General features: G+C 30.6%; 2 protein-coding genes, 1 non-coding gene and 1 pseudogene across 4 annotated transcripts; 1 reads left to right on the forward strand and 3 right to left on the reverse strand.

The window, feature by feature from the left end:
- On the reverse strand, positions 3,587-4,372 carry LOC109334397. Its single transcript, XM_019570156.1, has one exon. It carries the CDS (start codon positions 4,350-4,352, stop codon positions 3,645-3,647), a length of 708 nt encoding a protein of 235 aa, XP_019425701.1. The 5' UTR covers positions 4,353-4,372; the 3' UTR covers positions 3,587-3,644.
- TRNAS-CGA lies at positions 4,520-4,601 on the reverse strand. The gene has a single exon. It is a non-coding gene; the product is annotated as a tRNA-Ser (tRNA).
- On the forward strand, positions 7,696-10,301 carry LOC109334405 (vacuolar protein sorting-associated protein 29). 2 transcript variants are annotated; one of them, XM_019570169.1, is made up of 4 exons: positions 7,696-7,816; positions 8,232-8,379; positions 9,339-9,476; positions 9,800-10,301. In XM_019570169.1, the coding sequence occupies exons 2-4, from the start codon at positions 8,248-8,250 to the stop codon at positions 10,100-10,102; spliced, it is 573 nt and encodes a 190-aa protein (XP_019425714.1). In that variant the 5' UTR covers positions 7,696-7,816; positions 8,232-8,247; the 3' UTR covers positions 10,103-10,301. The 2 variants fall into 2 exon arrangements, with proteins under 2 accessions (XP_019425714.1, XP_019425721.1); XM_019570176.1 differs by having other exon boundaries at positions 7,712-7,798; positions 8,227-8,379.
- On the reverse strand, positions 11,295-14,211 carry LOC109334418 (annotated as a pseudogene).

The following is a 16,305-nucleotide window of genomic DNA, read 5'->3' on the forward strand; positions in this document are numbered from 1 at the left end:
CTATATTAATTGTGTTAATTCGTGTGTTGTAATTGAGTGATATTGTAATTGTAAGATCTTAATTTAATATTAATATTAAGCCTCAATGTTCAAATAAGTGATATAGTACTCTTATTTAAATAAATATAATTACCTCAAACGAATATATATTCAACTGCAAATTACAATATATAATATTTCTTAATATGTAAAATACATATTACAAACAATAGGAAAGGGGTTGACAGGCACAGTAGTGTCTGTCAACACGCTAGTATGTATAAAGCCAAAACTTGAAATAACTTCCCTCATGGTGTAATTTTCATTTCCTATATTGCCCTTAACATTATTTAATTTTTACAAAAAAACTATATAATCCTAAGCAACTACCACCAATACATTAATTAACCACATATCTCACCTTAAATTAAACATTATCATAAACACACACAAAATATAATATAAAGTACACCGAACACAACAAATACATTTTAATTCAAAAAAATGAAATATATAAAAATTGAATATGTAGTATCACACAATATTCGCCGACAGACACGAAGTGTCAGTACACACTAGTACTATATAGTATATTTAAAGGCAAAACATAGTGTAACTTCCATCATGGTGTAATTTTCACTTCCTATTTTGCCCGTCACATTATTTAATTTTTACAAAAAAAACCATATAATCTTAATTAACCACCACCAACACATTAGTTAACCACATCTCTCACCTTAAACTAAATATTATCATAAACATACTATATATAAAGGCAAAACATAGTGTAACTTCCACCATGGTGTAATTTTCACTTCCTATTTTGTCCGTCACATTATTTAATTTTTACAAAAAAAACCATATAGTCCTAATTAACCACCACCAACACCTTAATTAACCACATCTCTCACCTTAAAAATTATAATATAAAGTACACGAATACAACAAATATATTTTAATTATAAAAAATGAAATATATAAAAATTAAATATATAGTACCATACAATATTGATCCGCAGACACGAAGTGCATGTACACACTAGTATATATAAAGCCAAAACATGGTGGAACTTCCACCATGGTGCAATTTTCACTTCCTATTTTGCCATTCACATTATTTAATTTTTACAAAAAAAACTATATAATCTTAATTAACCACCAACACATTAATTAATCACATTTCTTACATTAAACTAAATATTATCATAAATACACAAAAATTATAATATAAAATACACCGAATACAACAAATATATTCTAATTATAAAAAATGAAATATATAAAAATTAAATACGTAGTACCATACAATATTGACTGGCAGGTACGAAGTGTCTCTACACACTAGTATATATAAATGCAAAACATGGTGTAACTTCCACCATAGTGTAACTTCCACCATGATATAACTTTCACTTCCTATTTCACTTCCAACACGATAAAATGAATATACAATCGGCAGGCTGTACATACCAGTTTAAAGAACATTTCACTCCTTCTTAAAGACAATTTTTGATTAACATTTGACATTATTGAAGATAGTTGAAATTTCCACATAATTGAAATTTCCACACTATACTTCACGTTATAATAATTACCGAGAAAAGAATACAAAAATATATAAAAAATTACCGAGTTATCCTCGATTATTATCCCATACTTGATGATTTTTCTCACAAACAGCATGTAACTAATGGAGAATACAAATGATTGAAAAAATAGGCCCATTTGATATGATTTTTTGTTGGAACATGATATGAAATATAAAAAATAATAAAGTCTTATATAGAAGAGTTTTAAAAAAATAATTTTTCAAAGTCTTACATTGGAGATGAGGAACATGAAAAAAAAATCTCATGTTATAAATAAAAGTTTTCTCCCCTTATTATAAATTGCTCCAAGTTGAATGCGTTTCCATTCAACTTTTTTTTTCTCCCTCATATTTTTCGCCGATATATTTCTGGGAAACTTCTCACCATTTCTTTCTGTGGCACTAAGAATTGGCACAGACAGCCAAATTGTGGGCTGTTTTATCCTAGGGATGGGGTGTTTGATAATCTGCTTGCACATATTGGACAGTACCACAAAACGTCTTAAAGAGAGCGACCTAGTTGTAACTAAGTATTATTTCGTGTCATTTATAATTGTTGCAAGCTACGATAACAATATTTTTAGTTGAGTGATCAAAGTTTTTTAAAACTAAAAATAGTTTTACCCTTTGTTTCTTTGGTAGAGTAAAATTAGGAAAGAGAGAAGAGAAATATGACTATTTTCCAATTTTGTTGAGAGAAAAGAACGAATGAAAAATGTGAAAAATATATGATCTCCAAAAAATTATCTCTCTCCACTTATAAGAAGAAAGTAAAAGAATAAAACGCACATTTCTCTTCTTTTTGTACCAAACAATACAAAAATTCCTCATATTCTTCGTCTCTTAATAATTTCAATTAAGTATTTTGCGATCTTTAGATTTATTAAGTTATTGTCACATCACACCCTTTCCCATCATTGTTACCACATGGCACACTCTACTACCACCATTGCACTAGGATAGTGGTGGTTGGGGATGGTCATGGGTAGGTGCTTATGGTGCTAAGGTTTGTAGTGGTGGTCAACTTCTAGTGTTCTCTGGTAAAACTCAAGATACCTTGCTCAAATTTGACATGAAGTACCTTTAGGTATATGATGTGTAGAACCAACAATGTGTAGCGCTAATAGTGCAAGACCCAGCTAGACCAACGCACTAAGTCAAAAGTTTGATTCCCGGAAGCGACACTTGTTGGAAGAGATTAGTTCATTAGCCATAAGATGAAGGTATGCAAAGAAATTTCAGAAGTACACAAGTTTAGTCGGTAGAACTTTCACTATGCAAATCCTTCTTATAAGAGTATAATTAACAGCTCTTAACTGCACCAAACATATAAGACTCTCTCAATGGCACCAAGTAAACAATGTGGATATAAATTACAGCATTTCTAATCCTTATTAAACAAAACCACTAAGCAATGTCTATAATTAAGTTTCTAAACATTCCTTTTTACTTCTTCAAATGTGCTACCACAAGTGAAAACAGCATCCACTTCATCATTGAGGACAAAAACTGCATAACATAGTTGTCATAGTAAATACTCTATCCACTCCAAAATATCATATAATTCCTAAAAGCTATAGATCCCAAAGTATCAAATGCTTCACCATACAAACAAATACTAAAACTCAGCCTAGACCAGTAAAATCAATCCCAACTGTATTCTCTGTACTAGTTCAAGAATTGTAATGCAATTTACTAATTCTAAGTTTCTATAACAAAGTTCTTTGCAAACCATATGAAATAAAACAACAGCAACCAAGCATTTATGTCAGGCCGTCTACATAGATCGAACGACCTCATAATACTTTATCATAAACCATGTTCATTGACAAATCATTGCTCTTTCACATGTGGTTTTTCTTGGTGTCTCTTTTCTTCTAGGAAGATGACTAACCTTCATTTGATCTACTCTACTCTCCTTCCAGGGCTTCTACCGATCGTCTTCACACATGTTCAAACCACCTAAAAACGCGATTCTACGATATGAAATAAAAAGCTTGTAAAAAATGTGGAAAGCCTAATCCAATACATATATACTATATCATTAAGGAGGAAAAACAATCTTTAACAAATTTTACTAAATTTTCAATTTATCCAACTTGGCCCTAGAGAAATTTGCAAATGCTTTATTACATTCATCTTGAACCTCCTTAGCAAGTTCAATTTCATCAAAACTCTTAAACCCATTAACCAAAACCTGAACCACATACTCATCAGGCACAACAACACTTCCCCAACCACATTTCTTCATCAACCCATAAACCCTAACCGTTGATTCTCTCCTCTTAGCTCCAACCACAGCTTTGATCAAATTCACCAACCCCTTATAATCACCACAATCAATCTCACCACCATGTTCCAAATCAACTACCAGATTATCCAATTCCTCCAACATTCCACAATTTCCGAGCGCCTTCGCCATCTCCGCATGGTGCGTGAGGTCAGCACCGTACTCCGATCGGAGCGTGGAGAACACGCGCATGGCGAGAGTGCAGTTCTGCTGGCGTATTAGCTCCCGAAGCGCGGCGACAAGGTCGGATTTGATGAGGCGCGTGAGGGTAGGTGAGAGCGCGTGGGATAGGTCGGGTGGGTTAGTTCGGTGGAGGCGTTTGAGGGTTTGGATGGCTTGGATTGCTTCGATGCTGAGTACTCTTCCTTTGACGAGAGGTCCACGCTGGGAACGAGGGCCGCCACACCGGACCGGAAAGTAGCTCCGGCGAGCGGCGGAGGAGGTTGGTGGAAGGGGTTGAAGGAAGGTAGGGTTTTGAAAAAGAGAGGAAGACATAACTGATTTTGTTCAATGCAAGAAAGGTACGTTATCTTTATTAGAAGGAGGTGTTTAGGTTTGGAATGACGGAATTACCCTTTCGTTTTTGTTTGATTTACTATTTGGTCCTTGGGGTTTCAGATGCAATGACGGTTTTGCCCTTGTTTGGTGAATAAAATTAAAAACGTCGACAGCAGGATTCGAACCTGCGCAGGCAAAGCCCAACAGATTTCGAGTCTGTCTCCTTAACCACTCGGACATATCGACTGCTGATGTTTACTAATTTCGTAAATATATATATATTATTTACTTTTATTACAGACTAGAATAACGGTGTGTAAAATTCATACATTATCATTGCACATATTTTTCTTAAACATAAATTGATTAGATGTCAATGAATGGATGGTAATAAATAAAGAAGAAAAATTCTAATTAAACAAAAATATTAGTCTGAGATATTTCTTACTATTACTAAATATCTTATATGATAAATTTCAGAAAGTGGTACAAGTATAGTCAATTTTCCAAGGATTTGAAAGGTATACTTTGTGAATATACTATTTGAATTAACAATGCATTAAATTATATTAATTGTCATTGTTAGTATAATTTTGTTTAACAAGTAGAATTATAAATTACATAAGAAATCATTCTTGATTTAAAGAAACAAACTATTATTTATTTTGTAACAAAACGAATAAACGTGTACATATCATAGTGGTGCATTTTTCAATTATTTAAACATTCCTATGTTGTCATGTCTTATAAATAGTATTAGGAAAACAGCATGTTGGGTTTGTGCTTGCTAAAAATTAGTGAGCTAGGTAGGCAGATTCACTATCAAACCCAAATGAGCTTGTACTTAGTTTTCAATATATATTTTTTATTTTTATTTTCAAAAAACAATTTTCATATTTCTATTTTACTATTATTATTTTTATTTTAAAAAAATTTCTTTCTAAACATAAAAACAAAAATAATTACTCTTACAAATAATTCAATCTTAAATTTTAATCACTAAAATAATAAAGTCACTAATTTATAAGATATATTCATATTTACAATACATTAAACACCTTTAATTATTATATTTGGTCATTAGCATCACAAAAACATGTGATAGATCATAATGAGCATCATGCACTTGGAAGTGCTCCCCTAAAAATTAAAGTTAAAATAAACTAGTAAATATACAAGTGGTCTATTGTTTTTCATGTTGCACTGACTTCAAGGAGCAACGATTTTCATTTCAAAGTCATATATTATCAACCCATCATCAACCTATTTCAACAATAACATTAAAAGAGACAAATAAAAGTTACTATGTTTAGAGAGAAATAATTTTTTTTATTATGAAGATGTGTGGTGGTTTGAACGAGTTAGACATTCATTAATTAATTTTAACATTTTGTTAATCAATATATTTTGATGTTTAAGATTATGTATAATTCAAGAAATTATTAAATGATACAAAAATTTGATATCACTTGACTAAAATAATCAATTTTAATACACAGTGAATTAAAAAGAAAGGGAGAAATAGACTTGAAAAAGATAAGTAATAAATAAGGGAATTTTTAGAAAATAAAGTATGAATATGTATTGTGTTTCTAAAACATCAAAAGATTTAAATAACTTGAAAATTGTTAAAACATCAAAAAATATAAATCAAATAGAGTAATAAACATATTAAAAATTTCAAAAAACGTCAGTTTTTCATTATTGAAAATGTTAGAAATGATATTTTTAATTTCCAGAAGTAGAACTCATATTTTCTTAAATATGAAATAAAAACTACAATACAAATATGTTTTCACCACCCTTTTCTAATTATATTGAAAATGGAAATAGAAATAGTCAAACCAAACATAATCTTAGTAGTACCGTTAGTGGGAGGGGCAACCACGAACCCCGAAAGAGATTCGTTCATTACCCAAAGAGATGAAAAATACTCTTGATAGTACCCAAAAAACACAATCTTAGTCTACCAATAAGACATTGGTCTAGTGGTGTAAGACTCCGTAGATCCCCAAGGTCGAGAGTTCAATTCATAAGAACGATACTTGTTGGGAGGGACAACCACGATCCCTGAAAGTAATTAGTTTTTTACCCAAAAGGTGAGGGAATATCTTTGGTAATACACAAAAAACATAATCTTAGTCTTTTATCCATCGCAAAATAATAACATGAATAGAATATGAGTTTAAAATCTATGCATTGACAGTCAGCACATATCCATCATTGATTTGTGTTACTTTTCTTTGAGAGTCAATAGTTGTTAATAAATCAATGATGAATGATTTGTTGGTAATGTAAAAAGCACTTGCACTGTGAGTGTATATATATTAAATCCATAAAATATATATTAACTTTGTATTTTATGATTACTTTTCTTTGAGAGTCAATGGTTATTAACAAATCAATGATGAATGATTTGTTGATAATGTAAAAAGCACTTGCACTGTGAGTGTATATATATTAAATCCATAAAATATATATTAACTTTGTATTTTATGATTACTAGTATGTTGATAAACACTTCATTCTGCCAGTTCATATTGTATAATATTCAATTTTAATATATTTCATTTTGGACAATTCAAATGTATTTTTTGTGTTTGATATATTTTATATTATGTTTTTTTTTACTATAATATTTAATTTAAGCTCATAATATATGATTAATGTTGGTGGTTGTTCACTTGGATCATATAGTTTCTTTTGGGAGATGATCCACTTACTCTAGGGGTAAGTGGAAAAAACTTATTTCATATCTTAACTATTTACTATAGGAAAATCTAATATTTTTAATTAGTGAATAGGTCTGAATCATTAATTTTCATAGAATGTATGACTAAGATGTAAGGTAGATTTTTTTACTTACTATTAGAATAAGTGAATCTCTTCCCCTTTGTAGAAATTGAACAATGCTAAGGCGAAATAGAATTAAATTATATGATAATGATGGTTACATCATATTTTTTCTTTATATAGAATAGAAGTATAAATGAAAATGAAATATTGCCTATAGATATTTCCTCATTTTTTAGTTGTTATGTTTTTATTTTTTAAAATTTGGCCAATTTTTCAATACTAATAATTGTTTTTTAACTTTTTTACTAAATGTAAATAAGGGTCAAAATAAGAGATCGTATCTCATGTTCCACTCCATATACCGTTAATTTTGATTAGTTGAAAAAAATTATTTAAATTAAAATTATAATTATTAAATATATTTTTAGTCAATCAAAATTATCCTAACAATTTACACAAAATTATAAAAAACATAATATATAATCAAATAAGGTAGTGGGGTTTGATTTAAAAATGAAATACCATTATTAAACATTAAGCGTAACTATGAGTTGAAAGTTTCGGTTATTTGGTTCATCTCCAGATCTTGCTGCTTCTTTCGATTGAAACAAATTTGGTCTCACTTTTCAATCCATTTCTCTCTTCCTTTCACTCATCAATTTCAGGTATGATTCGTTGATCTCCGTCTCTGTTAATTTATTCACAGAACTTTGAACAATTTAGAGAACCTTAAAAGAGAGATTACATATTACTATGATCCTTTTGAATGATTTATACTTTTAATTACTAAAGTTTTTCAAATGGGTATTTTAAAAATTTAAACTTTTTTTCACCCTATTTGAATAGCTTAAGATGGATTTCGTATATTTGTAACCATGATTCTTCAGGGATATGTTGCTGTGAATGTTAATCAATTTTTGTCAATTTTCATTTTGGTATCGTAGATCATTGATTGTATAAAATAAATTGAGCATTATTATTATTATATGGTGATGAAATGATTATGTGAATTGAGCATGGCTCGTTGCATATGTAACCCTAACTTATGGACACTTTTAATTTATTTATTTTTTGGTTCAGTTTTTGATTGTTGAGGATGGTGCTGGTTTTAGCCCTTGGGGATTTGCACATACCTCACAGGGCGGCGGATCTTCCTGCGAAGTTCAAATCGATGCTTGTCCCCGGAAAGATCCAACATATCATCTGCACTGGAAATTTATGTATTAAAGTATGACCATTTTTTTGAATAAGTATTACTGGTTCAGTTTGACTGTTGGCATTCTATTTTGGTCATATTCAATTGCCTCTACTTTATAGTTCTCGACTACTGTAGATTATGAGATCACAGGGGTGTGGTGGTCTGAATTCTATTTTTCTTGCCTTCTGTTTTCTGTAAAATGAAAATATCTTCCTCTTAAAAGTATTACGGCTGTAACTTGTAGCTTTGTGGGATTTAAGTTCATTAGAAAGGTAAATTATACCCGACCCCACCCGGTAAGATTAAGGCTTGGTTGTTATTGTAGAAAGGTAAAGTCTCTTTACAAGCTAGGCTTTTACTTGAACATTTAGCTGTTTTGGATACATAACATTTTGTTGTGTTACCATGTCTGTGTTGTGTCCCGACTCCAATGTCTTTGCCATTGTTCGCGCTTCTTCGGTAGAAAACTGATGACTATTCAACAACTAGTGAAATTGGGTAATCGTGGGCACTTGTAAGGAATGTTTGTATTGATGTATGTGACCAGCGGCATAGCCATGGTGGGTTGCTCCATTGTTTGTGTAATGAATAATATACACTATCCTCCATTCTTTCTTGTTTATATTATGAAACATTGTCCATTTTTGAAGATCAAGCTGAAATGTTGTGTTATTGTTTGTAAAAAAAATTAATTGATGCACATCAATGGGGACCAATTATGAATATAAGTTGTTTTACCGTTCTGTCTTCTTTAGCACAGGTAATTTTCACCTTACATTGCACTTATTCCGTTCTATGTTATTTGTGCCATGTGTTGCACCAATAATCTATTTGCAACTATTGAAAATAATCCAGTACATTCATTATGGTTCTTTTTTTTTAATATATGAAAACAATTATTTAAGAACATTAAGTTGTAGAATGTGGAAGTAGCTGAGTTCTCTTAATGCTTTACCTTGTTAGCTAACTTTAATGTCATTTATATTCAGGAAGTTCATGACTACTTAAAAACGCTTTGTCCAGACTTGCATATAACTCGTGGTGAGTATGATGAAGAGACGAAGTATCCGGAGACCAAAACACTAACCATTGGCCAATTTAAGCTGGGACTATGCCATGGCCATCAGGTCTGATTTTATTTTGATTCTTTGGTATTGTTCCCCCACAGTTAAGCAGGGTTTATATAGGGTTTCATGATCAAAGGTCATTAAGTTTAAGCAAGAGTAAAAAAGGTTTGATCAAAGGTCATTCCTATAGTTTACCCGACATTAGCTTCGATCCGTGTTTAATTGTTTTTGCCATTGTGGTAGTTTAGGTTGCTTCCATAAAGCTGTGGCTGTATAAGAAATTGTTGATTCAGTGAAGTAGAAACTAAAAACTGAATATACATTATGCAGTTATATTATGATGCAGTTATATGATGATTGTGTTCTTCTTAACGTTTGTTAAGGTTATTCCATGGGGAGACCTAGACTCGCTGGCAATGCTACAGAGGCAGCTTGATGTAGACATCCTTGTCACAGGTCACACGCATCAGTTTACAGCTTACAAACACGAAGGCGGCGTGGTTATAAATCCGGGTTCTGCAACAGGTGCCTACAGTAGCATGACTTATGATGTGAACCCAAGTTTCGTCCTTATGGACATCGATGGTCTGCGTGTTGTGGTCTATGTATATGAACTTATTGATGGAGAAGTTAAGGTTGACAAGATTGACTTTAAGAAAACATCAACAACCCAATCTGCTCCTTGAACACTTGTGTTTTTTTGGTCTTAGTCTCATGTATCTTTCTTCTTTTTTTTTTCTTATTTGGTTTAGATTTTCTTCTCCTTCAAACATTACAAGTGTGTACTGTTTTTAGCTTTGTTTTGATTTGAACTCTTGTATTTGGCCATATCATAGGATCTTATGATTTTCATCAATTTGCTTTCTATGCCAAACACATAACTCATTTTATAAACAGGTGGTTATAGCTTCTACCATCTGCACCATAATCAATTATGAGTAAATCTTTATTGCAAGCTTGTTAGAATTTTGTAACTGAGTGATGAGTGATTGATTATGTATTCATCTTTGATTCAACTATAAAACAACACTAATCATATATCAAAGTCTATATAGAGATAGATATATACAAAGACATGTATTCTTTACAGAATAGGAATTTCCTGTCATTTTTATAAGATTCACAAATATTAAAATAAATTCTATATTAAAAACTAAAAAATAATATATTCTCCTACAAAATCAACCTTCAAATTTTCATATACCATCAAATGGAAACTGATACATGTTTTAAAGTGTTACTTTATTTATTGATGATTGTTTTATATGTGATATATATCACTTATGGTGTAGGAGAATTTGTAAACTAATTTTGTAGGATATATCAGTAATTAAAAGTAATTGATAATAAAAAAACTAATCATTTACATTTTTCAGTCCTCTACTTTGTATTAAAAAGCTAATCATTTACATTTTTCTTTTGTTTTTAACTCAACATGGTAGAGACTAGAGACAACTTTTCATTCAAGTAATATTACCTGAATGGTTTACTCATTTATCTTAACTACCACACACCAAATTCTGCACACTCCTTACAAGTTTTAAATACCATTCTGAAAACATTTTGGTCTTGGACCAAGTGACTAAGAAATTACTCAACATCAAAAGTTTAGTGTTTTTTCTATGCATCTTCATCTAGTGTCAACTTCTCCTCTAATGAAAGTAAACCATCAAGATAATGAAGCAATAACAATTGACTCTATTCACCCTTCACAAATAAATCAAAAACAAACAAAGCACATGAGGAAAAAGATAAAAAAAAACATAAGAAAAAAAAGAAAAGCAAGAGATACTTTTCCTCATTTTATTATAGATAACATGAAACACAAAACTTGAGTACAATAAAAACATAAATCCCTAATAATTCATACATAAAAAGAAGCCCCACAAACACCAACAATGTAACAACTTAAAGTTTTATCCACAATTACATAGGTAACAACAATCTCAAACAAATCAAAATTGACTAGAAAGAGGTGCATGTTGAGAATGTAATAAGAACACATTTCCATATATAAGACCAGCTAAACCACCACCAATTAAAGGTCCAACCCAATAGACCCAATTGGCATGAAAGTCACCACTAACAACTGCAGGGCCAAATGATCTTGCAGGGTTCATTGACCCACCAGAAAATGGTCCTGCTGCTAAGATATTGGCACCAACAATGAAACCAATGGCAATAGGTGCAATTGTGCCTAATGAACCTTTCTTTGGGTCAGCTACTGTAGAATATACAGTGTAAACCAATGCAAATGTTATTATGATTTCAGTAACTACTCCTTCAAATGCTCCAACACCAGCAGCTACATTGTGGATTGGAATTGTCTACCAACAAATAAAGACACTTCAGTTTAATGTTTTTCTTTTGTTGCAAAAATTATGTGAAGACTATAACATATTTGTTCTCCATCTCTTTGAACTTTGTAGTATGAAAATAAGGGTAAGTTTCCTTTATGAAATTGGTTCCTATAAAGTTATTGAGAAAAAAATGTATGCACCGATGGTGTATGAGTTTTACACATCGTCAATTCATCATTTATCATTCATTTAAATTATTATTAACTCTTCAAATAAATGAATGATGCACTAACAATACATAAATATTATACTCTAAAGTTATATCATATTCCTGTAGATGAAACTTTTCTCTCTATAACACAACAATACAAGCTATATGTAGATTTTATGTAAAGCTAATTAACAACAATAATCAGAATCACATATACTTATTTTCTAATTAATAGAGAGACAATTGCATATTTTTTACTTGTTTTTAATGACAAAAATATGATTTTATTATAATCAAAATGATATATGTATAATTAAAAGTTGTGTTTCTCTTTACTTTTTGAAGCACTTATCTTTTTATTAATGGAGATGATTCTTACTCCTAATTATATGCCCTATGTATCATGTAACCTCTTCCCAATGCAATTTGGTCATTGTTCAAACTTAAGGGGTTCATACTTATTAAAGAAATTAAGTATGAATTATTTGCGCTAACATATAAGTAGGTTATGTTTGGCTAGTTACATTATTAATTAATAAATAACTAATATAGTTAATAATTAATTACCTTAATCTAGAACAAAGATATGATTTGTTTTCATAAATCTTGTTTCATATGTTGTCTCGTGCTAATGAAAATATGTCAATTAAAAGTGTAGTTTAGATTTTAGTTATTATTATTTTTGATTTACTATTAGAATAAATACTCATTTTAGTTCCTCATATTTTCTACTTTATCAGTTAGTCCTTCAAAAAAAGAAAAAACCTAAAATGATCTCAAAAATTTCAAAAATAAGTTAAATTAGTCATTTTTAACATGTTTTACAAACATTAGGTAGGGACTAATTTGACCCAAAAAGAACTAATTTGACCCACATTTAAAATTTTGAGTGACCATTTTTAGTTTTTTTTTGAAGAACTAAACTAGTAAGATCGGAAAATATAAAAGACTAAAATGGATATTTACTCTTACTATTATTAAACAGGATAGCACATGAGATATAATTTTTGTTCCATAATCTACCAATTTCTCCTAAGTAAAGATATTATTGCATGAAACTTGTGGTGCAATGAAGAGATTTGCCATGTAACCATGCTGATCCCACAAGTGATAGAACCATTAGAAAAGTTCAGTTTAAAACTTACCAATCCTCCTGTGACAAACTTTAGGAGAAAACATGCAACAATGGAGCCAAGAAGCTGTGAAATCCAATAGAAGATACTATTGAGAATTGTGATCTAGCCACCAAGAGCCAAGCCAAAAGTCACAGCTGGGTTGACATGGCCACCAGAAATGTTGGCACCAACTGAAACAGCTACAAATAGAGCAAAACCATGGCATATTGCAACTGCTACTAACCCAGCAGGATCAAGAGCAGCATCTGATGTTAACTTACCTACAAAGTTTAAGATAGGAAAGTTAGAAATGTGTTGGAACTAAGAAAATACATGTTTTTTTCATATGTTGTGGCAACTTGTGCATGGCTACAATCCAAAATAATATGTGCTATATTGAAAAGAAAGTTTAGATGATGTACAAGGTTAGGGTAAATAAGTTTTACACTAATATTAATTAAGGGTGAGAATGAACTCAAACGGATTGTGGGTTTTAATCTCACCCATATATAACAAATTAAAAAAAATTATAAAGTGATTTGATGATTATAGAGTTATAAGGTGATTTGCCGATAAAAAATATATTAATTAAGGATGACTCAAGTATATGAAACTTCCACTTAATAAGATTTGGGGAGAGTGGTATATGCAGTGATAGCTCCACAAGCAAATATATCATTTTTAGGATTTAAACTCGTATTTAATGATCACTAAGCAACAATACCAAACATACTAATATTAACTAATATTCTGAAAATTCAATATTTAATGTATGAAATATTAATTCAATATGGAATCCTTTTGATTAGTACATTTCATTTGTCCTCAGGGGTTAATTTTATGGGATGAAATGTTTAACATGGTGAAAAACCTTGAACTACTTTAGAGTAAGTCTAGTGGTAGAGAAGTATAGGGGCTGATACAGGTTTTAGATTAAGTTCTCTTTAAATTAAGCACAAAAAAACTAACCATGAGCTATGGCTGAACCAACACCAGCAAAAACAAAGAGCAAGGCTGAGATGAACTCAGCAATATAGGCTTTGATGGATCCCAAACTGAAAGAATCATCAAAGCGTCCAAATGCTATGCCACCCATCTTCACAGAAGTTTTTAGGGGGAACCTCAAAGATGGAGGTGATGAATATAAGAAATGTAGCACAAAAGACTTCACTAGGGTGGGTTATATATATAGCATAAGTTGCCAAATATTAAGCAAGTGGTTTAATGTACGGTACTACCAAGTGTATCCCTTCACCCTTTTAGGTAAGGAATTAATCCATTTCGGGATTTGACGCTGCCCCTTCAAACAAGTGTCGCTCCCAGGAATCGAACTCTTAATCTTTTCATTATCCTGAGAATCTAGCGGGGTCTTACATTACCAAATCAATACATTGTTGGTGTATGGTTGCGATTGCGATCACCAACAATGTATTGCGATCTGATGTGCGATTGTACTGTGGTCGCATCACCGTTATTCATTGTCACAACCGTAACCACAATATGTTTATTTGAATGGTTAAAATGGAATATGGTTATGTCCAACATGTCCATGCATATCAAATATGTTCTTTTTATGGCAATCTTATCTATCACTAGTGTGCTTTATTAGAAATGTCCAAAACCTAATGAATGGTTCTTCCATGTGACCAAAAGAGAGAAGGGTATGCGTTATATTGGTGGGGTAGAATGTTCAAAGACATAATCATAAAAGAAATGAAGAAGTGGAGAACAACATTAGCTTTGGGCCACAGATTGTACAGAACTCTAAAAAACCTTCATAGATGTTCATAATTTTAACTAGTGAAAGGGTCACATGTGGGTGCTTAGAAGTTAGAATATTAGTTAGGTATGGTTTATCCCCATTGAAGTAATTATTTGACATATAAAATATTGTGGAAGGCATAAAATAATGAGTTTAATTTTGTTATCTTCAGAATGAGTTCAATTTGTTATGTTCAGTCTTCAGAATGAGTTTAGTTTGAATTTAATGATTTAATCTAAAGTCTTTTATTATATCAATTACTTGTCTCCACCTTGTATTATTTCATGTGCGAAATATTTGTGATTAACCAACAAACTAAATTTAATTGAGAATATAATAGATTATATTTTTTTTTTATCTATCCATAAAGTGTATAACACCTCATGTACATTTTCAGGAAGTAATTAGAAAAGTCAATATTTTTTAGTAATATGGTAATATAACTGATTAATAGTACACCAACAATCGGATTTTAATAAAAGAAAAGTACAATGTAATTGAGTTTTGCACAAATATCAGAATATTAGTGGATGTGAAAGTGAAACTTTTTACATTGTTCATTTTACTATACTTTAATTTTAATTATTTTACAAATACTTTTATATGTTCAATAATAATTTAAGACTTCAAAAAAATATAGAGCATGCCAAAAATATGGAAATGAAGTTGTCTAGTTGTTGCTCTAATTAATACTAAAACTTTTTGGACATTTCTTCACCGAAAAAATAAAACTTTTTGGACATTTTAGGGCTTCAATTTATTTTCCCCTATTTTTTGAAGGGTTCTATATGTTAAAATATTACTAAAAAAAACAAGTTTTGCAAATTATAATCATTTCACCATTAATGTACACACCAACTAACTCATTATAAATATTTTATGTTATCCACTGTTCTCTTGTAAATCTAGATTCGATAAGATTTTATATTTGTTATGAATAATTCAATATAACATCCATCTTTTATATGGACTTAGGAACAACTATTATGTACAACAACTTCATATAAGCGGATTATATATGATCAAAATGTGTCACGCAAGCTCAATATGGAGTTTTACTATTTAACTATAAAACACACAATGTTTTATGAGATTGAATGTTGTACTTTAAAAAGTCAACAAGAAAATAAACTTTATGTAATATAAATGAAAATGTTACCATGAAGAAGTAAACATATTACACAATATATGGTTAAAAATGAATAATTGATGAGAAAGTTAGAGACTCTTAAAAGCCACATAAAGTAGATCAAATGAAGTTAGTGTGCTTTATAGAAAAATATGAAAATCAATAAAAACTATAGATGAAACTATAAAAAATATGATATTGTTCAATCGATATAGTCAAACTTACATTATCGAGGATTCGACCAAAAACAAAGAAAAGAAGGTATATATTGTTGGAGAATTATCTCCATCCGTAATCCTTATATTGAACGCGGAAGTCCTTATGACCATGGCTTTGTTCCCATAACCCAATGTTTATGCCCATACATAAACC

Source organism: Lupinus angustifolius, chromosome LG02, assembly GCF_001865875.1.
Source record: "Lupinus angustifolius cultivar Tanjil chromosome LG02, LupAngTanjil_v1.0, whole genome shotgun sequence".
NCBI lineage: Eukaryota > Viridiplantae > Streptophyta > Magnoliopsida > Fabales > Fabaceae > Lupinus > Lupinus angustifolius.